Below are 25,680 nucleotides of genomic sequence, written 5' to 3' on the forward strand. Positions count from 1 at the left end.
TCCTCCATGGTCTCTCTTATTGATGCAACAACAACAACAACAACAAAGCCTTTTCCCACTAAGTGGGGTCGGCTATATGAATCCTAGGACGCCATTGCGCTCGGTTTTGTGTCATGTCCTCCGTTAGATCCAAGTACTCTAAGTCTTTTCTTAGAGTCTCTTCCAAAGTTTTCCTAGGTCTTCCTCTACCCCTTCGGCCCTGAACCTCTGTCCCGTAGTCACATCTTCGAACCGGAGCGTCATTCGGCCTTCTTTGCACATGTCCAAATCACCGGAGCCGATTTTCTCTCATCTTTCCTACAATTTCGGCTACTCCTACTTTACCTCGGATATCCTCATTCCCAATCTTATCCTTTCTCGTGTGCCCACACATCCCACGAAGCATCCTCATCTCCGCTACACCCATTTTGTGTACGTGTTGATGCTTCACCGCCCAACATTCTGTGTCATACAACATCGCTGGCCTTATTGCCGTCCTATAAAATTTTCCCTTGAGCTTCAGTGGCCTACGACGGTCACACAACACGCCGGATGCATTCTAACACTTCATCCATCCAGCTCGTATTCTATGGTTGAGATCTCCATCTAATTCTCCGTTCTCTTGCAAGATAGATCCTAGGTAGCGAAAACGGTCGCTTTTTGTGATCTTCGCTAGATTGCTCCGGTCATTAGTGTGGATAAGTATATAAATGGATAGAGATAGGAAAGCAAACACAAGATGTACGTGGTTCACCCATATTGGCTACGTCCACGGAATAGAAGAGTTCTTATTAATTGTGAAGGGTTTACACAAGTACATAGGTTCAAGCTCTCCTTTAGTGAGTACAAGTGAATGATTTAGTACAAATGACATTAAGAAATATTGTGGGAGAATGATCTCGTAATCACGAAACTTCTAAGTATCGGAGTGTGGAGTCGTCTTGACTTGCCTTATCTGTCTCATAGGTAGATGTGGCATCTTCTCTGGAAGTACTCTTCCTCCATCCAGGGGTGGTATCTTTAACTGGTGGAGATGCACAAGGTAATGTATCAATTTCACTTGAAGCTTACTTGTAGTTTCAGGCTTGGTCAAGCGCGATACAAACCATGTAGTAGGAGTCCCCCAAGTCGCCGAGCTAGGGGGTCTGCTGAAAGAGGTGACAGACAAGGTAAGCAATCAGAGCTCCGACTGATTGTTCACCTTCTCCCCATCTTGCAGCAGCATGAAGGATAAAGAGAAGAAAAATGAGAAGAGATGATATGAGATACTTTTGCTTTTGAAGAAGTAACTTTCCACAGGCTTATTCTTGAACTGAGCTGGAGGGTTTTCTGGTTTCCTCCAGAGTATAAGGCCGACTGAAGAATTTGAGGGTCAAAACAAGTCCATCAAATCTAGAGTACGTTCCACCCTGCTGATATGGGATACTTTTGCTTTTGACAGAGTAATGGATGTATCGGCACGTGTGCTGTTACGCTTGTCTCCACATGCTTCCTTGTATCCTTCGCACTTGCCCTAGCTGTTCCTCAAGCAGATGCAGAATCTTCCCTGGAAACATAAGATGTTGAAGATGAGTACTCGAGAGCAATGCCAGGTAAGTAATCAGGTAAGGGGTTCCAGGCAGTCAGTTCTTGGCTGGAAGCTTGATTCCAAGTGCTGACTGATTGCTCTCTTTCTCCTTGTCTTGCAGGTAAAAACAAGGCCAAAGGAAAAGACAGGGAAAAAGCATGATATGGGATACTCTTGCTTTTAACCCTGATGATATGAGATATTCTTGCTCTAGTATAGCTTGTTTGCAGAGGTATTATCGGGGGGAAAGAAAGCTGAATATTTCGAAAGGCTTCGTTGGGAGTGCCCTCTCAGATATGATGAAGGGTTGAGCATTTTTGCAGGTCTGCCTGTCCGTTGGGGATGGAGGTTGACATATATAGGAGTCTCCCTAACAAGTAGTAATGCTATTCCTTTACCCTGCTTGGTCATAGCACGGTAGTGGGAGCTGTCAGTTTCACATGTTTTAACTCTGTCAGAGCACTTTGAAAAAGTGGTCTGTGGTATCTGGCTCTCGAGATTCGGAGAACGATGCCTCTTCGATTTTTGAGAAAGCAATCATGCTGGGGGTCTGGCTCTCGAGATTCGGAGAGCAGTGTCTCTTCGATTTTTGAGGAAGTAATCATGTTGGGAGTCTGGCTCTCGAGATTCGGAGGGCGGTGCCTCTTCGATTTTGGAGCAAGTAATCTTGTTGGGAGTGTTGTCTCGAATGTGAGTAAAGGTTGGGCATGTTTGCTAGTCTACCTTGCCACGAAGCACAAAGGTTGATACACAGGGACTTTCCAATTATCCAGCAATGGTACTGTTCCTTTACCCTCTCTTCGATTTTGAGAAAGTAGTCATGTTGGGAGTCTGGCTCTCGAGATTCGGAGGACGGTGCCTCTTCGATTTTGGAGCAAGCAATCTTGTTGGGAGTGTTTTCTCGAATGTGAGTAAAGGTTGGGCATGTTTGCTAGTCTACCTTGCCACGAAGCACAGAGGTTGACACACAGGGAGTTTCCAATTATCCAGCAGTGGTACTGTTCCTTTACCCTTGTGGGTAATAATATGGTAGCTAGACCTTCAAAATTTATGTGTCTAAACTTTGTTAGTGTTGTTTCTTTGCTATTCTTTTACCTTTCTTGGTCAGAGCGATGTAGTGGGAGCTGCAAGCTTCACGTGCTCAACTTTGGCAGAGAACTTTGGCAAAGTTATCTGTGGTACCCATGAGCTATTGTTGCGTGTGGGAAGTGGGTGATTGAACAGTAAGATTCATGTGCTTTCTACTTCACCAGAAGTCTTCGACAGAATGCCCATAATTTCTGCAAAGCTGAGTGTGCGTGTGACAGGTGCTGACAAGGCTAGAAAAGTAGGTGCCTCTTCGATTTCTGAGATCGGCCCTCGTGGTCTCTGAGCAGCCCAGCTTTTGAGAAAGCGAGCGCCTCTTCGATTGATTCGAAGAACGATGCCTCATCGATTTTTGAGAAAGCAGTCACGCTGGGGGTCTGGCTCTCGAAGATTCGGGGAGCAGTGTCTCTTCGATTTTTTAGAAAGTAATCATGTTGGGAGTCTGGCTCTCGAGATTCGGAGGGCGGTGCCTCTTCGATTTTGGGGCAAGCAATCTTGTTGGGAGTGTTTTCTCGAATGTGAGTAAAGGTTGGGCATGTTTGCTAGTCTACCTTGCCACGAAGCACAGAGGTTGACACACAGGGACTTTCCAATTATCCAGCAATGGTACTGTTCCTTTACCCTCTCTTCGATTTTTAAGAAAGTAGTCATGTTGGGAGTCTGGCTCTCGAGATTCGGAGGACGGTGCCTCTTCGATTTTGGAGCAAGCAATCTTATTGGGAGTGTTTTCTCGAATGTGAGTAAAGGTTGGGCATGTTTGCTAGTCTACCTTGCCACGAAGCACAGAGGTTGACACACAGGGACTGTCCAATTATCCAGCAGTGGTACTGTTCCTTTACCCTTGTGGGTAATAATATGGTAGCTAGACCTTCAAAATTTATGGGTCTAAACTTTGTTAGTGCTGTTTCTTTGCTATTCTTTTACCCTTCTTGGTCAGAGCGATGTAGTGGGAGCTGCAAGCTTCACGTGCTCGACTTTGGCAGAGAACTTTGGCAAAGTTTTCTGTGGTACCCATGAGCTATTGTTGCGTGTGGGAAGTGGGTGATTGAACAGTAAGATTCATGTGTTTTCTACTTCCCCAGAAGTCTTCGACAGAATGCCCATAATTTCCGCAAAGCTGAGTGTGCGCGTGACAGGTGCTGACAAGGCTGGAAAAGTAGGTGCCTCTTCGATTTCTGAGATCGGCCCTCGTGGTCTCTGGGGAGCCCAGCTTTTGAGAAAGCGAGCGCCTCTTCAATTTCTGAGACCAGCCTTCGTGGTCTTTGAGCAGCCCAACTTTTGAGAAAGCAAACGCCTCTTAGATTTCTGAGATCAACCCTCGTGATCTCTAAGCAGCCCAGCTTTTGAGAAAGCAAACGCCTCTTCGATTTCTGAGCAGGCGCCTCTTCGATTTCTGAAGCTCCGTCGAGTGCAGATTTTTATAAGGGCTGACATTAAGTTCCAAAGCACACTTGAATCTCCACCAGTAGAAGCTTCATTCTTGCACTTCTAAGATCTTGATTTGTCCGACCTCTTCTCTCTTCAACACCTTTGAAAATGTCTGGCCCCTCCGACCGTCGTTTTGACTTGAACCTTGTTGAAGAGGCAGCCCCGCCTTCTCCAGACAACATATGGCGCCCATCCTTCGTCTCCCCTACTGGTCCTCTTACCGTTGGGGATTCCGTGATGAAGAATGATATGACCGCTGCGGTGGTGGCCAGGAACCTTCTCACTCCCAAAGATAACAGACTACTTTCCAAACGGTCTGATGAGTTAGCTGTTAAGGATTCGCTGGCTCTCAGTGTTCAGTGTGCAGGTTCTGTGTCTAATATGGCCCAACGCCTATTTGCTCGAACCCGCCAAGTTGAATCATTGGCGGCTGAAGTGATGAGTCTCAAACAGGAGATTAGAGGGCTCAAGCATGAGAATAAACAGTTGCACCGGCTCGCACATGACTATGCTACAAACATGAAGAGGAAGCTTGACCAGATGAAGGAAACTGATGGTCAGGTTTTACTTGATCATCAGAGATTTGTAGGTTTGTTCCAAAGGCATTTATTGCCTTCGTCTTCTGGGGCTGTACCGCGTAATGAAGCTCCAAATGATCAACCTCTGATGCCTCCTCCTTCTAGGGTTCTGTCCAGTACTGAGGCTCCAAATGATCCCCCTCCGGTGCCTTCTCTTTCTGGGGCTCTACCGACTGCTGAGACTTCTCCTAAGCAACCTTTGTGAAGGCTCCCTCTTGTGTGTTTATTTTGACTCATGTATATGTACATATTTGTAGCTTATCGGGGATATCAATAAATAAGCTTTCCTTCATTTCAACGTATTGTGTTAAATACACCAAAGCCTTCTTCGCTAAGTTCTTTGAATTTTCTTTTGTTGAAGCTTGTATGTTGAAGCTTTCTGAGTGGAGCATGTAGGTTGGGGTAGTGTTCCCTTAATTTTCCGAGTGAGGAAAACTTCTCGGTTGGAGACTTGGAAAATCCAAGTCACTGAGTGGGATCGGCTATATGAATCTTAGAACGCCATTGTGCTCGATCCTGTGTCATGTCCTTCGTTAGATCCAAGTACTCTAAGTCTTTTCTTAGAGTCTCTTCCAAAGTTTTCCTAGGTCTTCCTCTACCCCTTCGGCCCTGAACCTCTGTCCCATCGTCGCATCTTCTAATCGGAGCGTCAGTAGGCCTTCTTTGCACATGTCCAAACCACCGTAACCGATTTTCTCTCATCTTTCCTTCAATTTCGGCTACTCCTACTTTACCCCGGATATCCTCATTCCTAATCTTATCCTTTCTTGTGTGCCCACACATCCAACGAAGCATCCTCATCTCCGCTACACCCATTTTGTGTACGTGTTGATGTTTCACCGCCCAACATTCTGTGCCATACAGCATCGCCGGCCTTATTGCCGTCCTATAAAATTTTCCCTTAAGCTTCAGTGGCATACGGCGGTCACATAACACGCCGGATGCACTCTTCCACTTCATCCATCCAGCTTGTATTCTATGGTTGAGATCTCCATCTAATTCTCCGTTCTTTTGCAAGATAGATCCTAGGTAACGAAAACGGTCGCTCTTTGGTATTTCTTGATCTCCGATTCTCACCCCTAACTCGTTTTGGCCTCCATTTGCACTGAACTTGCACTCCATATATTCTGTCTTTGATCGGCTTAGGCGAAGACCTTTAGATTCCAACACTTCTCTCCAAAGGTTAAGCTTTGCATTTACCCCTTCCTGAGTTTCATCTATCAACACTATATCGTCTGCGAAAAGCATACACCAAGGAATATCATCTTGAATATGTCTTGTTAACTCATCCATTACCAACGCAAAAAGGTAAGGACTTAAGGATGAGCCTTGATGTAATCCTACAGTTATGGGAAAGCTTTCGGTTTGTCCTTCATGAGTTCTTACGGCAGTCTTTGCTCCTTCATACATATCCTTTATAGCTTGGATATATGCTACTCGTACTCCTTTCTTCTCTAAAATCCTCCAAAGAATGTCTCTTGGGACCCTATCATACGCTTTTTCCAAATCTATAAAGACCATGTGTAAATCCTTTTTCCCATCTCTATATCTTTCCATCAATCTTCGTAAGAGATAGATTGCCTCCATGGTTGAGCGCCCTGGCATGAACCCGAATTGGTTGTCCGAAACCCGTGTCTCTTGCCTCAATCTATGCTCAATGACTCTCTCCCAGAGCTTCATTGTATGACTCATTAGCTTAATACCCCTATAGTTCATGCAATTTTGTACGTCGCCCTTATTCTTGTAGATAGGCACCAAAGTGCTCGTTCGCCACTCATTTGGCATCTTCTTCGTTTTCAAAATCCTATTGAAAAGGTCAGTGAGCCATGTTATACCTGTCTCTCCCAAAAGTTTCCACACTTCGATTGGTATATCGTCTGGGCCTATTGCTTTTTTATGCTTCATCTTCTTCAAAGCTACAACCACTTCTTCCTTCCGGATTCGACGATAAAAAGAGTAGTTTCTACACTCTTCTGAGTTACTCAACTCCCCTAAAGAAGCACTCATTTCATGTCCTTCATTGAAAAGATTATGAAAATAACCTCTCCATCTGTCTTTAACCGCGTTCTCTGTAGCAAGAACCTTTCCATCCTCATCCTTGATGCACCTCACTTGGTTTAGGTCCCTTGTCTTCTTTTCCCTTGCTCTAGATAGTTTATAGATATCCAACTCTCCTTCTTTGGTATCTAGTCGTTTATACATATCGTCGTAAGCCGCTAACTTAGCTTCTCTGACAGCTTTCTTCGCCTCTTGCTTCGCTTTTCTATACCTTTCACCATTTTCATCGGTCCTCTCCTTGTATAAGGCTTTACAACATTCCTTCTTAGCCTTCACCTTTGTTTGTACCTCCTCATTCCACCACCAAGATTCCTTTTGGTGTGGGGCAAAGCCCTTGGACTCTCCTAATACCTCTTTTGCTACTTTTCGGATACAACTAGCCATGGAATCCCACATTTGGCTAGCTTCCCCCTCTCTATCCCACACACATTGGGTGATTACCTTCTCTTTGAAAATGACTTGTTTTTCTTCTTTTAGATTCCACCATCTAGTCCTTGGGCACTTCCAAGTCTTGTTCTTTTGTCTTACTCTTTTGATATGTACATCCATCACCAACAAGCGATGTTGATTAGCCACGCTCTCTCCTGGTATAACTTTGCAATCCTTACAAGTTATACGATCCCCTTTCCTCATTAGAAGAAAATCTATTTGTGTTTTTGACGACCCACTCTTGTAGGTGATCACATGTTCTTCTCTCTTCTTAAAGAAGGTGTTGGCTAAGAAGAGATCATATGCCATTGCAAAATCCAAGATAGCTTCCCCATCCTCGTTTCTCTCCCCAAAACCATGGCCACCATGAAAACCTCCATAGTTGCCTGTCTCCCTGCCCACGTGTCCATTTAAATCTCCTCCTATAAATAACTTCTCCGTCTGAGCAATTCCTTGCACCAAGTCTCCAAGATCTTCCCAAAATTTCTCCTTCGAACTCGTATCCAACCCTACTTGAGGTGCGTACGCACTAATCACATTGATAAGTTCTTGTCCTATTACAATCTTGATTGCCATGATTCTATCTCCTACCCTCTTGACATCTACAACATCTTGTACCAAGGTCTTGTCCACGATGATGCCAACACCGTTTCTCGTTCTATTTGTGCCCGAATACCAAAGTTTAAACCCTGAGTTTTCTAGATCCTTTGCCTTACTACCAACCCACTTAGTTTCTTGTAGGCACATAATATTTATCCTTCTCCTCACCATAACTTCCACTACTTCCATAGATTTTCCCGTTAAGGTTCCTATATTCCACGTTCCTAAACGCATTTTGCTCTCTTGAACTCTACCCTTCTGTCCTAGCTTCTTCACCCTCCCCCGTCTAATAGGATCAAAGTACTTCTTTTGTGTGTCCCGGGTAAAGTTGATAGGAGCATATGCTCCCAAACAACTTTGAGTGGAGTCGTTCGAAAAGAAGTTTCTATGGCCCCCTTGCTCATTTAACACTGCATCCGGGTGCCGATGGAGATACAGCGACCCTTGCTCACTTATCACTGTGCTCGGGCCACACAGCGCGCCACTTACGGGTGACGCCCTAGCTTTAGCGTGATTTTGTTCTGGATTCATTTTCATAAGGATTCGACGTGATCATGGAGTGCCGGCTGTCGACTACCTGACGCCCTCCCCCTCCTCCTTTATCCGGGCTTGGGACCGGCCATGTAAGACATAGGCGGAGTTGGTCTCTCTTATTGATGCAGTTAATTAAAATTCATTTGGTTGATATATTTTTCTCTAATTTTGCCTTTTATTTTCTTTATCAACGGGACGGGAATTCAAACTTGGACAGTACTTGGGTCCTAAGTAAGGATTCTGTTTCCTTACCTAATGATAACAAAACGCAGTAAGGTGCCACTTGCACGCGAATAGAGTCACACACGGCGGAGCGCCAGTCGAGACCAGCAACTATTAGTTAGTCGTTATGTGGGTGTTGATGCCTTCTTATTAGTTGTATGCAATGACTAAAATATCAATAATATCGGCGAAATATCGTCGATATTATCGTTTTTCAGAGAGACCGATATTTTCCTACGTATCCTCCTAATTGTCGTCAAAATATCGCGATATTATCAATAATATCGATAATATCGCGATATATTCGATATTATCGAAACAATCGTCGTGGCTCCGTCGTTGAAAAGGTAGCCGAGGCTGCGTCGTCGCAGCTGCCTAGATCTCTCTCTGCAATCCAGGCTCAGACCCAAGATCTGCACCTCCGTCATCGAAAATGAAAAATCCATTTTCTTCGGATCCCAAAACCCGCTCGGGTTTGAATCAAACCGTTTGATGGATCCCCTTGCTTGATGGTGCTCGCCGGGAGGTGATAAAGGGAGGAGGAACGGTCCACAGGTGGTGATGGTGCTCGCCGGAGTGTGCGCCACTGTGATGGAGGTCACGGCAGGGTGTGGGTGTGGTGTGTCTATGCTTCGGGAAGGAGAGTTGCAGAGAGATAGCCATGGTTACTTTGCTAGAGGTCTCTGGAGAGAGAGAGAGAGAGAGAGAGAGAGAGAGAGAGAGAGAGAGAGAGAGAGAGAGAGAGAGAGAGAGAGAGGGAGAAAGATTTCTGGGATTGTGTTTCACGTGCTGATAGGAATTAGGAGTTGCTTTGCTAAAGGTTTCTAGAGAGAGAGAGAGAGAGATTTTCTCGGATTGTGTTTCACGGGTTGATAGGAATTAGGAAATAAGAGAGAGAGAGAGAGAGAGAGACTTATGGGATACGAAAAAGAAGAAAATAAAGTAGAGGAAGAAGAAGTGAGAGAGGAGGAACAAGATCGAAAAAGAAAATGTCAAATATAGGATTGGGAGTCTCAATTTGGGACCTTGGGTTATGTGAGGGAGGTGTGGTGGAGGGGTCACCATGTGGTTTAAAGAAAATGTTAAACACTAATTTCATTCAAAATATCTTATATTTATTATTTTATTTTTTAAAATTAAATTGTTTTATTTGGGAAATCCATCTTTAAGACCTTGAAAGTCTCTTTGAAGATCAGATCATGCAATATACTTGAAACTCTAACGTCACATATACTATTTTTTTGTAAAAAAAATAACATATTTTTCATGTCTTTCTTATATTGTACTAATTCATTACATATAAATGATTATGGTGTGTTTAAACTTCTTTCATTAATTACTACATATTTTCTACACTCACAATGTTTACCAGTTTGCTATATAATCAATTTAAATCAGTTAAATCTATCATGCAATGCATTTTCTTCCATTTTTTTGTGATAAACTAATAGATAATTGACTAAATAAACATTCTGCAAAGTTTCAATAAAAATTTTCAAGTTTTTCTTATAATTTCCGTGATTTTTATTCAATTTTTATCGATATCGATAATATCCCAATATTTCCATCGAAATTTCCGTGTTTTTGGACTACTGACATTTCTGATATCATCGATATTTAATACCTTGGTTGTATGTAATGTTAGCTTCTGTTACGCGAATTGATATATAGATTCTGAACGAAATTGAAACTTTATTCCAAAAATTACTTCGATTTTTTATTTTTATGGTTACAAAAAGCACAATTTCACCATAAAATGTTCACTCAACTGTTCTGAAAGTGAAATGCATCTACGTACAGCATTAGAACTTATTCACCAATCCAGCAATCTGTGTTAGCAATTCAGGCGTTTCCAACGCTCAATGCTCCTCCTTGTACAGGAGGCACTTGGACATGAGCTTGCGTTACGCTGTCCTCCTCATCTTCTTCATGTTCCCAGAGGAAATTAGCGTAGGCCGCAAGAATATAGCTAAAAAAGATGGAACAAAATGTTAAAAGGTCATTTAATCCGATCACGCAAGCTATATTATCTTGTATATGATTAGAGATTTACTGGCAATCAAAAAATATTTTGAGACAAATCCAATCTAAATGGCGATCTAGAGGATCGGGAGACCGAACATATTCAAGAACCTATTCTCTGCCAATTATATTACTATACATTTGCAGAAGACGTTTCTGCAAGATCATTCATTAGAATCTCTGAGATCAGGAAAAAATATGTACCTATCTTCAGGATTAGCTTGAACAGCTCGCTCAAAGTACGACAGTGCCTTCTTACTGTCATGATGAAGTTCCCATACCAGTGTAGCATATTGTGCCATGATCTCACCGTCCCCAAGATCAGTTAGTATTGCCCGCAAATAGTGCTCCTCTGCTCCTTGAAGATCTCCTTTGGACTGTAACCAGTCACGATAATGTCAGACAAGTATGAAAGAAAGCAATGAGATCATGTCCAAACGATCAATCACAAAACAAAATATGAAATAAATCGATAATGATAGGGAAAGCATATCTGCAGTAGCTTCATATTTTTGGTAAGTAGAGGTTGTATAAAAAAGCCGAATGATAGAGAGCAGAATGAACGTTTCTCACCTGCCACAAGAACTGAGCATAATTTCTTAGCAACAAAGCATTGTCAGGGTTCTCTTCAATCATCATCTTGTAATTCTCCTCGGGGTCGTCACTCCTTGAGCCAGCCGCTGCCGTATCAGGCACACTATCGCCCATGACATCCTGCATCTGTTCCACGGGGCATTATATCATTTACAGTAATGTAAGCATTCTCAAATGCCATCATATCTTCAACCAGAAAATAAAAGACCAATAAAGCACCTCAATCTCATCACGACATGCTTCATTGTCTTCCGAGTCATCCTCTATTTCCCAAAGAAAACTAGCATATGCTGCAAGAACATTGCTGCAATCCAGAAACAAATTATTACCTTTCAGTTGTGCTAAATTGCAATCTGATCATGATGTTTTTACTTTGCATCACTTCGATGAACTGTTCTCGAATTTGTACAAAACCCAACCAATTCAAAGTATAAATCCAGATTTTTTGGTGTGAAAGTAGATTTCTGTTTTTCTTTGGAGAAGGATTTAATCAAGACTCATCTTTAAGTCCCAAGAGACAAACCGAAAGCTTCCCCATAACTGTAGGGTCCTAAGAGATATTCTTTGGGATTTTAGAGAAGAAAGAAGTACGAGTAGCATATATCCAAGCTGTAAAGGATATGTATGATGGAGCAAGGACTGCCGTAAGAACTCATGAAGGACAAACCGAAAGCTTCCCCATAATTGTAGGGTTACACTAAGGCTCATCTTTAAGTCCTTACATTTTTGCATTGGTAATGAATGAGTTAACAGGACATATTCAAGATGATATTTCTTGGTGTATGCTTTTTGCAAATGATATAGTGTTGATAGATGGAACTCAGGAAAAAGTAAATGCGAAGCTTAACCTTTGGAGAGAAGTGTTGGAATCTAAAGATCTTCGCCTAAGTCGATCAAAGACAGAGTATATGGAGTGCAAGTTCAGTGCAAACGGAGGTTCAAATGAGTTAGAGATGAGAATTGGAGATCAAGAAGTACCAAAGAGTGACTGCTTTCGCTACCTAGGATCTATCTTGCAAAAGAACGGAGAGTTGGATGCAGACCTCAACCATAGAATGCAAGCTGGACGGATGAAGTGGAAGAGTGCATCCGGCGTTTTGTGTGACCGTCGTATGCCACTGAAGCTCAAGGGAAATTTTTATAGGACGGCAATAAGGCCAACAATGCTTTATGGCACGGAATGTTGGGCAGTGAAGCATCAACACATACATAAAATGGGTGTATAGAGATGAGAATGCTTCGCTGGATGTGTGGGCACACAAGAAAGGATAAGATTAGGAATGAGGATATCCGAGGTAAAGGAGTAACTGAAATTGAAGGAAAGATGAGAGAAAATCAGTTCCAGTGGTTTGGACATGTGAAACGAAGGCCTACTGACGCTCCGGTTAGAAGATGCGATTACAGGACATAGGTTCGGGGCCGAAGGGGTAGAGGAAGATCTAGGATGACTTTGGAAAAGACTCTAAGAAAAGACTTAGAGTACTTGGATCTAACGGAAGACGTGGCATAGAACTGAGCGCAATGGCGTTCTAGGATTCATACAGCCGACGTTGTTGTTGTTGTAATCAAGAAAACGATACCTGTCGTGAGGACTAGCTTGAGCTGCACGTTCAAAGTAACTCAAGGCTTTATCTTGGTCATGACGGAGTTGCCAAACCAGCTCAGCATACTGACATAAAGCCTCACCATCCGAAGGATTTGCTAGTGTAGCACGAAAATAGAACTCTTCAGCTCCATCAAAATCTCCCTTAGCCTGCCATGAAAGGGTTCAGCACATTGCACAAGAATTAGAAATCAAGCTTTGTTCTGTAAACATAAACAAAGGCTTAGACGTTGCCTGCGACAACCACAATCGTACACAGATTTGAACACACATATTTAGCTATTGACACTGTAATTGGAAAAAGACCCAAAATTTGTTGGGATTGCTTTGATCAGTGGATCAGAAACATAACATCAGTATATAGCACAATCGAGAATGGAAAATTGGATATATCTCTCAGTTCTACCATTTCTTAATTCTAAATAGAGCCCTAATCACAAATTTAAGCACAACCAAGAAGGGGCGAAGAAAGAAGAAAATAATAACAAAAAGAAGACATCTTTGAACAAAGAAATCTTTACCTCTAAAGCTTGACCATACTTCCTAAGGAACAAAGGGTGGCAGGGATATTCATCAACCATCCGCTTATAATACTCTTCCGGGTTGCCGTTCTCGTCGACATTTTCCATAGATAAATCATTATCCCAAGCATCACAACCAAAACCAGCACCACCAACCCCAAGCCCTGTTGCAAGATACATGGGAGGACTGGCAGGTCTTCCTACTTCTTCGTCAACGCGCAAAGTTCGGATCGCCTTCAAACCTTCCACTTTCACCTCCTCTTCACCCTTCTCTTCAATCCATCGCATCTTCTTCTCAAAGCTGAAGCCTCCAAGCCCTGCCACGTCTAAGCTATCTCCTATTGTAATACTCCTCTCTAGTGGTTCTTGTTTCAAATCTTGCCTCTGAATCATTTCATCACGAAACTCACTTGCTTTGTTAAATATATTAAAAGAAGGAGCTGTTTCCAGCATTGAGTTGTGATCATGTGTATATGAAGACTTTAATGGTGCAACTGAATTCCTAAACTCTTCCATGTCACAAAAACTAAAGACTAGCCCTCCTTCTAAGTTTCCATCAGACAGAACTCGCCGGATGCCTTCCAAGCTTAAACTTTCGGATTCTTGATTAAATTCTGGAGAAGAAGAGTTGCATGAAAAAGATGTTTCAGTGACTGGGGTTGATGAGCTTCTGAGGTGCATTTCAACAAGCTTTATAGAACTAGTATTCTTTTACTAGTTTGAGGTTTACAATTTCTGGGCCTCTGACCTGTAAATTGAAACAAATATTGAAATTAATCAGAGCCATTCATTTAAGTACCAGATCATGTTCAGTCGCCTTTGCTAATAACCAAGGGAACATGTAGTCTTTTCTTTATTCCAGCAACACTCTAATTAACTAATCTAAAAACCGGGGAGAAGGATTCGATCGTGAGTACACGAGAGAGTACACTGCTCTAACCAAAGAAAGAAATCGTATCATATGCATCTGAAATTGTGACTCCCCATTTGTTTATGCAGTATTCGATAATTTGTATACCTTCATTTCTTGTTCATCCAAAGAAAGAAAGAAGAAGATGTGATGTTTCTCCTTGTGCACACCCTTGTTTAAAAATGTCTCTTGGTTCTTGTGTACTTATTCGATCCAAAAACCATAACTTAACACGAGTCCGCACCATGAAAATCACATCCCTAATACCAAAACCCAACATGCAACAAGATGCACGTGATTCCATGAATGCAGATCGTAAAATTGGATGTCTCCAAACGAATCGAAAACATGAAATTCACCAGAAATTTGGGGAAGCTTGTGAACAAATCCGCCTACCCTTATCTTTTCTGGTAAATTTATTTCTGGGTTATGGGCCTTGAGTTCTAATTAAGTCATTGAATCAAATAATAGTCGTTTAAATCAATTTATTCATCCACTATATCTTGTATTTAAAAAGTAGTTTCAAAGGCATACCTGTCTCTGTATCTCCCTCCAATTTTGCTGTCTGCAAAACTTCCTTGATGAAATGAGAGGGAGAGGGTGATTGGGGTGGGGTTTAAGTATCTATTGCAGTCGCAGATATTGTTTTCCCTTTGTTTTCTTTTTTTTCTGGTATAACAAGTTGAATTTGTCATTGAAGGATGTGGACAGGTGAGATAAACTTAAGGTGGGCCATAAACTAATATTTTACTGTAAGCTTTTGTTTATTGGTTTGGGAGGAGAGATTTTTCAATGTGTTTGAAACACGATGTGGCACGCCACATGTTATATAAGCAATAAGATTTTTGTATTAAAAAAAATTAATAATATAAAACAAAAAATTTCCCACCAATTATAACAACACGAGATATACTATTTGTGTTACTGATAAAAAGAAAATTTCTTTGCTCAAAAAGACAGCAAGCTGTGCCACGTGTACTTCCACGGTTTCCTAAGCAAAACGCCAAACATGAGCACTTATTTCTTCCTTCATAAATCTTCACTGGGGTGGGAATTTGGACAAAGTTCCAAGGATTCGAACAAAATACCTCATTCCTTATTTAAGGGTCCTTTTACATTATTTTGTTCACGTGTAAAAGGTTAAATCTATTAATTGTTGACAAGCGGAAAAAACAAATGTGCAGGTCAGCAAAACTCTTCACTTGAAACATGGTATAAAAATGTTATGTCTGGGCTTTTGGTGTGTTTGTTGGGGCTTTGTATTAGTTGGGTTATGTTGCAGATCCATTGTCTTCTTGTTTAACGAAAAGGATCAGGATAAGTTGTTCATTTGGTAATTAATTTATAATACTAATAGTTTTGATACAGATATATAGCATATTGTACTAAACGTACAAGTTGATCATGTACATATCATGATATATATACCTTGGAGGTATTAATATTATACATTGTAGGTATGGATTTTGATGGTAATTCATATTATGCAGTGGGGTACGAGGCTTCCATAGCAATGCCACAAAGACCTTCCTTTGCCTCAACATCTCTTTGCATTCTTATGTACCCTTCTTCACCCCATTCTGCGCCCCATGAGTTCTTCACCAACCAATACTTGGTCCCATCAGCACTTACTCCAAAACCAACTGCGGTAACCCCGTGATCAAGACTTGTTCCACAAGTTCCTGTAAAGACACCACTTGAATAGAATTGAAAGTCGGAACCACCAGCATCAATGGCAACAGAAATTGGTTGATTAGCAACAGCCTTCAAAAGGGCAGCTTCACTGTTTGCAGGCACATCTTCGTGGCCAGTTATCGTGGCTGCATGACTGGCCTCCTTCTTGGTGTTGCAAGTACCATCAACACCCGTGTAAGGGTAATTAGTTTCGGTACTAAGCCCATGGTTTTGAGTGATGAACTGAAATGCATCATCCATTAGACCACCCTCACAACCTTGGTCCACACCGCTTGTGTCACAATCAACTAGCTCCTGCTCAGACAAAGATATCAATTTACCAGTTGTAAGCTTAGTAATCCCTTCCATAGCTGCCACAGCTGAAAAAGCCCAGCAACATCCTGCAAGTATTTCATTGAAATTAAGTATTTTGTTGTTTTTGCTGGATGAATTAAATAATGGTTAGATACAGACATAGAGTTTTAATTTGCAATTCAATCCTAGTTAGAACATAAGAAACTATCTGACCAAGTTCCAAATTTGTTTCTAAATAAAATTGATTACCACATTGGCCTTGGTCCTTGATGGGTGTTACAGCTCCTTTCTTTCTCCAATCTACAGTAGCTGGTGCTGTAACATTTTCATATTTGAAAGAAGTCGTCTTTGTGGAACATTCATGCCCCATGAATCTATTTCTAGATGCTTTGAATTCTTCATTTGTAAGGTCTGCAAATTGATTGACCTTCAATTTGTATGGTTTATTTGCATCGTTGTTGGAAGATTCTATAAAATCCACATTTGCTTTGAATATATTGAAACGCTTCTCCTTCTCGTTAATGTTGGTATAGACACGTCCATAATGAGCCATCCATTGCTCGTATTTCCCATACATTGATGGATCTTGAAGAGTGCGAGAAGTGGCGTGAGAAGACAAGGCTCCCAACATGAAGATCAAGGCAAAACACATGCACTTGCAGTAGTACTCCATGGTAAGCTAGTAAGGGAAGCAACTAGGGATTTGATGGAGTAAATGAATTCAAGAGAAGGTATACTGAAATGGTAGACTCTTCACGGTTTATATAGATAAGAGACGACTTTCTATCTCCGTGCCCTAAAAGTTGGTCTGTAAACTTCGTGCCCTATAAAATGTTCTGATATAAACCTGCAAGGTTTTGCTTCTATGACTATTGTTTTAATTTAAAGTCACGATAAACTACTAGCAAAACTTATGTCCTTATGTGCATACTGGTTCATATTGGGCTTATTATGTGCTCATTGACAGTAAACTACGTGAGACTATACAAATACCTTTGTTTTATATGCAGAAGTTCTCATGCATACTGCTACTTTTTAGTGGATGTCAACCGATGGACGCCATGCATGACTTCATCAAGGACTTCGTTGAATGATGTTCTTAAGAGCATCTCACCGCTAAATGTTGTGGATTCAACATTTTAAATTTTGATTCCCAGAAAGTTCTTCAATGTCGTATACAAAATGAGAACTGTTATTGGCAATTCAAAAATCTCATTCTACATTCCTTACAAGTGTATTTTTCTTTCTAATTATAGAAAGTTTGGAGTGCAAAAATCTCATTTTAGTAATTTATTAATTTTTGGTAGGCCGGAATATTTTAATAATAGTTTATTAATTTTTATATTTTAATATTAATTTACAATTTTTTAGTCATGTTTTTATATTTTTAATATTTACTTTTAAATAGACGCATTAATACGTACATTTTGTGTTTAACAAAAGAGAGCAAACGTAAACAAGATCAACCGGTCAAAAAAAAAACTTCTCCATCGGTCTGGTTCGAGGTCCTTCTATAGGTTTGAGCAGCGACGTAAGGTAAAAGTATACTAATTTTAAATTCTAATAAATATTAATTTCTATTAGGATTACTAACATTTTTCTTAACTTTTTTTTTTTGTTTCAGGACGGTTAAGTTTTCAGAAATCGACATGTTCAAGGATGTTTATGTTTGACCCGACGATGAGACCATTGAGCAGCTCGATGTAAATTTATGTAACTGTTATATTTTACATTCATTAAAAGTATAAATTTTAATTAAATATGAATATGCGGGTCTTCAGATCTTGACTAAGACCCTGGATAAGACCCTCGATTATAGGTTTGATAAGATTTACCAAAAGATAGGGGATGCGCCACATCGTGACACTACTGTCTCTTATTCCAGAGATAGCACGAAACATGTCACCACTTTGATGTAGGAAGTTGAGGACTTGGATCAGAAGCTTACGGCCCAAGATGCTCAGCTTGCGACCTGGGTGATAAGATGAGTCAGATCTTACACGCCCTTCAGTTCTTTGGCTTTCGAATTCCCGATGCCACCAATTGCTCCTCAGCCATCTTTGAGCTCCCAGCCGCTCCACCCAGCAGATATCCAGCAGTCCGACCTAGCTGACCTTGACAACCTTCTTTTATAGTTTGTATTTTTATTTTTTATTTATATATATTCATATACAACAACAACAACAACAAAGCCTTTTCCCACTAAGTGGGGTCGGCTATATGAATCCTAGAACGCCATTGCGCTCATTTGTGTCATGTCCTCCGTTAAATCCAAGTACTCAAGTCTTTTCTTAGGGTCTCTTCCAAAGTTTTCCTAGGTCTTCCTCTACTCCTTCGGCCCCGAACCTCTGTCCCGTAGTCACATTTTCGAACCGGAGCGTCAGTAGGCCTTCTTTGCACATGTCCAAACCACCGGAGCCGATTTTCTCTCATATTTCCTTCAATTTTGGCTACTCCTACTTTACCTCGGATATCCTAATTCCCAATCTTATCCTTTCTCGTGTGCCCATACATCCCACGAAGCATCCTCATCTCCGCTACACCCATTTTGTGTACGTTGATGCTTCACCGCCCAACATTCTGTGCCATACAACATCGCTGGCCTTATTGCCGTCCTATAAAATTTTCCCTTGAGCTTCAGTGGCCTACGACGGTCACACAACACGCCGGATGCACTCTTACACTTCATCCATCCAGCTTGTATTCTATGGTTGAGATCTCCATCTAATTCTCCGTTCTCTTTCAAGATAGATCCTAGGTAGCGAAAACGATCACTTTTTGTGATCTTCGCTAGATTGCTCCGGTCATTAGTGTGGATATAAATGGATAGAGATAGGAAAGCAAACACAAGATGTACGTGGTTCACCCAGATTGGCTACGTCCACGGAATAGAGGAGTTCTCATTAATTGTGAAGGGTTTACACAAGTACATAGGTTCAAGCTCTCCTTTAGTGAGTACAAGTGAATGATTTAGTACAAATGACATTAGGAAATATTGTGGGAGAATGATCTCGTAGCCACGAAACTTCTAAGTACCGGAGTGTGGTATCGTCTTGACTTGCCTTATCTGTCTCATAGGTAGATGTGGCATCTTCTCTGGAAGTACTCTTCCTCCATCCAGGGGTGGTATCTGTAACTGGTGGAGATGCACAAGGTAATGTATCAATTTCACTTGAAGCTTACTTGTAGTTTCATGCTTGGTCAAGCGAGATACAAACCATATAGTAGGAGTCCCCCAAGTCGCCGAGCTGGGGGATCTGCTGAAAGAGGTGACAGACAAGGTAAGCAATCAGAGCTCCGACTGATTGTTCACATTCTCCCTATCTTGCAGGCAGCATGAAGGATAAAGAGAAGAAAAATGAGGAGAGATGATATGGGATACTTTTGCTTTTGAAGAAGTAACTTTCCACAGGCTTATTCTTGAACTGGGCTGGAGGGTTTTCTGGTTTCCTCCAGAGTATAAGGCCGACTGAAGAATTTGAGGGTCAAAACAAGTCCATCAAATCTAGAGTACGTTCGACCTTGCTGATATGGGATACTTTTGCTTTTGATAGAGTAGTGGATGTATCGGCACGTGTGCTGTTACACTTGTCTCCACATGCTTCCTTGTATCCTTCTCACTTGCCCTATCTGTTCCTCAGGCAGATGCGGTATCTTCCCTGGAAGCATAAGATGTTGAAGATGAGTACTCGAGAGCAATGCCAGGTAAGTAATCAGGTAAGGGGTTCCAGGCAGTCAGTTCCTGGCTGGAAGCTTGATTCCAAGTGTTGACTGATTGCTCTCTTTCTCCTTGTCTTGCAGGTAAGAACAAGGCCAAAGGAAAAGACAGGGAAAAAGCATGATATGGGATACTCTTGCTTTTAACCCTGATGATATGAGATATTCTTGCTCTAGTATAGCTTGTTTACAGAGGTATTATCGGGGGGAAAGAAAGCTGAATATTTCGAAAGGCTTTGTTGGGAGTGCCCTCTCAGATAAGAGAAAGGGTTGAGCATTTTTGCAGGTCTGCCTGTCTGTTAGGGATGGAAGTCGACATATATAGGAGTCTCCCTAACATCAAGTAATAATGCTATTCCTTTACCCTGCTTGGTTATAGCACGGTAGTGGGAGCTGCCAGCTTCACATGTTTTAACTCATGTTTTAACTCTGTCAGAGCACTTTGAAAAAGTGGTTTGTGGTATCTGGAAAGCTGATGTTGCGTGTGAAGATTACAGACCTGTCGGGGGTCTGGCTCTCAAGATTCGGAGAACGATGCCTCTTCGATTTTTGAGAAAGCAATCCTGCTGGGGGTCTGGCTCTCGAGATTCGGAGAGCGGTGTCTCTTCGATTTTTGAGAAAGTAATCATGTTGGGAGTCTGGCTCTCGAGATTCGGAGGGCCGTGCCTCTTCGATTTTGGAGCAAGCAATCTTGTTGGGAGTGTTTTCTCGAATGTGAGTAAAGGTTGGGCATGTTTGCTAGTCTACCTTGCCACGAAGCACAGAGGTTGACACACAGGGACTTTCCAATTATCCAGCAGTGGTACTGTTCCTTTACCCTCTCTTCGATTTTGAGAAAGTAATCATGTTGGGAGTCTGGCTCTCGAGATTCGGAGGGCGGTGCCTCTTCGATTTTGGAGCAAGCAATCTTGTTGGGAGTGTTTTCTTGAATGTGAGTAAAGGTTGGGCATGTTTGCTAGTCTACCTTGCCACGAAGCACAAAGGTTGACACACAGTGACTTTCCAATTATCCAGCAGTGGTATTGTTCCTTTACCCTCTCTTCGATTTTTGAGAAAGTAATCATGTTGGGAGTCTGGCTCTCGAGACTCGGAAGGCGGTGCCTCTTCGATTTTGGAGCAAGCAATCTTGTTAGGAGTGTTTTCTCGAATGTGAGTAAAGGTTGGGCATGTTTGCTAGTCTACCTTGCCACGAAGCACAGAGGTTGACACACCGGGACTTTCCAATTATCCAGCAATGGTACTGTTCCTTTACCCTTGTGGGTAATAATATGGTAGCTAGACCTTCAAAATTTATGTGTCTAAACTTTGTTAGTGTTGTTTCTTTGCAATTCTTTTACCCTTCTTGGTCAGAGCGATGTAGTGGGAGCTGCAAGCTTCACGTGTCTCAACTTTGTCAGAGAACTTTGGCAAAGTTATCTGTGGTACCCATGAGCTACTGTTGCGTGTGGGAAGTGGGTGATTGAACAGTACGATTCATGTGCTTTCTACTTCGCCAGAAATCTTCGACAGAATGCCCATAATTTCCGCAAAGCTGAGTGTGCGTGTGACAGGTGCTGACAAGGCTGGAAAAGTAGGTGCCTCTTCGATTTCTGAAATCGGCCCTCGTGGTCTCTGAGCAGCCCAGCTTTTGAGAAAGCAAGCCTCTTCGATTTCTGAGATCGGCATTTGTGGTCTTTGAGCAGCCCTGCTTTTGAGAAAGCAAACACCTCTTCGATTTCTGAGATCGACCCTCGTGGTCTCTGAGCAGCCCAGCTTTTGAGAAAGCAAACGCCTCTTCGATTTCTGAGCAGGCGCCTCTGAAATTTGTACGTACATTTTCATATATATGTTTATTAATTATTAATTATTTTAATTTAATTAAAATAATTACACAAAAAAATAATTAAAATATGTCATTTAGTAAAACAATTATAAGAAAGAAGAATAAATATTATGTTTCGGCAATGAAAGATCTTTGTTGCATAAGATTAAAAGCAAGGAAGGCTATCTTCGTGCAACATCTTGAACGACGGAAATTTCATAATTCAAAAATATTAAAATTACTCTAAAATAAAATATTATGAGACAAATTTTGTTGCATCATTGTTTACTCGACGAAAGTATTCATCGTGCAGAGGCTTACCTAACGACTAGTTGTCATCGCCATAAACTCAACGACAAATTGTCATACCCTTTACTTTGGCGCGACGATAGACTTCGTTCCCCTATCTTTGAGGCGACAAACGAATTATCATCGCGAAAGCTGTTTAAACAGTAACAAATTATGCACGTACTAAATTAATGTGAATTATGCTTGCATTCATCATCGCTACTCTTTGCTTTCTCTGCCAGCTAAAGTCAAAGCATCAGAATCGCAGTGTGATTCTCTATCCAAATATAGCTTTAGTTAATAGACTTAAGGTTATGCTGGTAAAAATTACTGTTAGCTTTTAACCAAAAACAAAAAAAAATGAAAAAAAACAAAACCAAATTACTGTTAGCTGAAGACGATCACACATGATTCAAGGGACCATAAAATGCCACACTTAATTAGAGTCTAAATTTGGATTAGGGAGTGTACATACATGTAACCAAACAAAAATTAACAACTTCCACCTCCCCTCCAAAATTAAACCTTTTCAATAACAAAACGCGTGGGGTCAAACTCTCTATAAACATTCATCGTCGTCATTTGTCTTTCCCAAATAACGGACCCTCCTTGTTTAATGCTGTTTTTACACAATTCCACCTTGCAGCTGCCCTCTTTCTCTCTCCCTATCCCTCTTTTTTTCCAAACATATTTTCCTTCTCCTTAGATGGCTCCCCTCACCTCTCGTCGTCCATCTGCCTCTTTTCGGACGACGAGCGGAGCTATCTCCGTCCTCTCCATCAGCATCACCACTTTCTCAACAACACAACGTCTGTCTCTTTGATTTCTTATCAATTGCCACAACAAAATACAATAGAAAATACCTAAATTCTAGACTCTAAGCTTAGCTTCTATATATTAAATTTTCTTTTTAAAAGATTTGGCTGCGATTTGAATAATTTCGTTCAATCGCGACCATGTCACAATCGATCTTAGCCCCATTCCAACTTTTGGAACTCAACGTGATATCGGCGCAGGACCTTGCACCTATATCACGGTCCATGCGCACTTACGCCATTGCATGGGTACATCCTGATCGTAAACTCTCAACCCGAGTGGACACCTCAGGCCACAACAATCCTACATGGAACGACAAGTTCGTGTTCCGGGTTGATGAGGACTTCTTGCATGACGACACATCCGCTGTCATGATCGAGATCTACGTCCTACATTGGTTTAAGGACGTTCACGTAGGAACTGTCCGTGTGCTGGTTGGGAACCTCATCCAAACCTCGACGCGACCCTACCACCACCACCCTCAAGTGGGCATGCGTTTTGTGGCACTCCAGGTGCGTCGTCCCTCGGGCCGGCCGCAAGGGATTCTAAACATCGGCGTGGCGTTGCTTCACAGCTCCATGCGTAGCATGCCGTTGTATTCCCAACTCAGCACCTCAGCCGTTGGATATAAAACTTTAATGGGCGAGGATGACGCAACACGCAGCACCAAGACCCACCATACCAGAAGCCAAATGACGACCAATTCGAAGCCTCAGCTACGGCGCACCAAGAGTGACTCTAGTTCCATGTTAGGGTCGGAGCTAAGAGACAAAGAATTCAAGCACAAGGGTAAAAAGGGAAAAGCGAGTTCGATGGTTAACTCGTCAGACATCAGCACGAGAAAAAAGAAGAAGGGTCGCGGTTCCAAAGCGAGCTCCTTGGTTGGCGGCGCATCAGATATAATTTATAGGAAGGGCAAAAAGGGAAAAGCAAGTTCTATAGTTAGTGCGTCAGACGTTAGCTACCGAAAAGGGAAGGCGAGCTCCATGCTCAGCGCCACGAATGTGGGCCCACCAAAGAGCTGGAAAGACAAAAAAGGAAAGCCAAGCTCTATACTCAGCGCCTCTGATGTCAGTGCGCAGGACCCACCGAAGAATGATAGCAGTAACAATGAGAAACCGGTCAGCTCTATCCTCAGTGCCAACGAAGCAAAAGAACCAACGAGAAAGATGCGCGGCAGTCACAAGCCCTCCCCGAAATTCCATCTAGTGGACAATTACGGTGCCACCCCCGCACGGAAGTCGGCTCTGCCAGCTGGCAAGTCATCGTTGCAGAGGCTGCAGTCGCCCTACGACACGTATGCGACACCAAGGAAGTCGAACCTCATGCCCGTGCCGTTTATAACAGAGTCAGAGCTGGGGCCATCGCCGTCGGAAGTGGCTGCGGCGATCGCGAAGGAGCGAGTGGACCAGGACAACGAAAGCTCAGTGGTGGTGGGCGCGTGGAACGAGGACGACAGTGTGGAAGGGTTGCAATCGAAGTTGGAGCGGTGGCTAACGGAGCTCCCACCAGTGTACGAGAGGGGAGAATTTTTTAGCTTTAAATCCAGCGAAATGCGCCATACACGGCGACACAGCGAAGGGAGCAATGGGTTGTTCTCTTGTTTTAGTAACATATGTGGAATAGAGTGCTCCGTCGTATGCGGGTCAGGCGATAAAGAAAAACCTCGAAAGAAGAATGGGAGTAAGAATGGCGGGCGGGTCCATCGGAGCCCCTCAGCAGGAAATCTAAACTACATCTAATCAACCTGGATGTTATGGGTTTACAGGTCGGACCTTCAGCAGGAAACATTCGGGGAGATGAGAGTAACAGCTTTGCTGGTGCTAATTGCGCTGAGATGTACTGTTAGGAAATATAACAGTTTATGGGGTGCGGGATAAGGCTGTTCACACTGGGGGTTGATGTTAGTGAGTTGAGTTGAGCTCGGTTAGGTCACATTGTTCCCATTTCCCACATTTTTAATTTTGTTTCTATCAAATTTATGTTGTCTAATCTATATTTATATCTATTAATAGAACTCTCTTTATTAACAAGAAAAAAATATATATCATTATTATCGATGCAAATTTCCACCGTCTCTAACTTTGACGAAAATGCACCTACAAAACAATCAACATCTTTGATCAAGGACCTAAGCCTCACGCGCCCACGAGGTTTTGGGGGGGGGGGTTAGGCCAATGGATTTCCGATGCTAAGTCAGTTTCTCTGAGAAGAGTAAAGTGTTTAGGGTAGCAAAAGCTCTTGAAATTTGGTAGAATATGGGGTATATATAGGGGTAGAGGGCCAACCATAGTGTTAGGGTTTTACCCTACACATGGCGACATCCTATTGGTCAAGGTTTTATGGAGAAATATTATCAAGATATTAAATAGGAAATAATATATTGAGATAATTAAGTAATTATCCCTAATTGAATTAAATAGGGGTTACTTACTTGAATGAAGTCAATATTCAATTGGGAATGTATTAAAGATTTGGGTAACTAATCCTTATCTTTAATGATTTGACTTTTCCTTGCCAAGGGCAGGTGAGCAGTAAACAATCGTATTCAGTAGTTGGGACTTTCAAGGGTGTGAGTTGCGCGTGGGAGTATCTGAGGAGCCTGCTCATTTTTTTAGGGCAATATTGTCTTTCTTAAGCAAAAGTCCACGTGTCACCTTTAGAATTTTTAGAATTATTTTAGGCTCCACAAATGCCCCCACACCTGCTGGGCTCCACGTAGGAAAAGGGCAGTAGGTGTAGAAATCCCAAGCTGCATGAGCTTGTAGAATTGTTTCCCAATTTGAACTTGATCTCCTTCCTTGATTTGAAGATAGACTTCTTCTAGGAAAAGGAAACCAATTGCTCCCAATACTTATTTAATTCTGCCTTAAGTAGGGGATTAAATAAAATTGGAGAACAATCATCATTCCAACAAGGAAAAGAGAAACCAAAGGAA

General features: G+C 42.0%; 3 protein-coding genes across 3 annotated transcripts; 1 reads left to right on the forward strand and 2 right to left on the reverse strand.

The window, feature by feature from the left end:
• Positions 1–10,153: 10,153 nt before the first annotated feature.
• On the reverse strand, positions 10,154–14,825 carry LOC103403598 (uncharacterized). Its single transcript, XM_008342446.4, has 7 exons — positions 14,666–14,825; positions 13,222–13,969; positions 12,678–12,850; positions 11,317–11,401; positions 11,077–11,223; positions 10,708–10,880; positions 10,154–10,450 (listed from the first exon to the last, which is right to left on the reverse strand). Exons 2-7 carry the CDS (start codon positions 13,900–13,902, stop codon positions 10,324–10,326), a joined length of 1,386 nt encoding a protein of 461 aa, XP_008340668.1. The 5' UTR covers positions 13,903–13,969; positions 14,666–14,825; the 3' UTR covers positions 10,154–10,323.
• A 788-nt stretch (positions 14,826–15,613) lies between these two features.
• LOC103403661 (senescence-specific cysteine protease SAG39-like) lies at positions 15,614–16,819 on the reverse strand. The gene is made up of 2 exons (XM_008342502.3): positions 16,370–16,819; positions 15,614–16,206 (listed from the first exon to the last, which is right to left on the reverse strand). Exons 1-2 carry the CDS (start codon positions 16,791–16,793, stop codon positions 15,614–15,616), a joined length of 1,017 nt encoding a protein of 338 aa, XP_008340724.1. The 5' UTR covers positions 16,794–16,819.
• Positions 16,820–22,572: 5,753 nt separating this feature from the next.
• On the forward strand, positions 22,573–24,798 carry LOC103403599 (uncharacterized). Its single transcript, XM_008342447.4, has one exon. It carries the CDS (start codon positions 22,883–22,885, stop codon positions 24,482–24,484), a length of 1,602 nt encoding a protein of 533 aa, XP_008340669.2. The 5' UTR covers positions 22,573–22,882; the 3' UTR covers positions 24,485–24,798.
• The last annotated feature ends 882 nt before the right edge of the window (positions 24,799–25,680 follow it).

The sequence above is a fragment of the Malus domestica genome, chromosome 16 (assembly GCF_042453785.1).
Source record: "Malus domestica chromosome 16, GDT2T_hap1".
Lineage (NCBI taxonomy): Eukaryota > Viridiplantae > Streptophyta > Magnoliopsida > Rosales > Rosaceae > Malus > Malus domestica.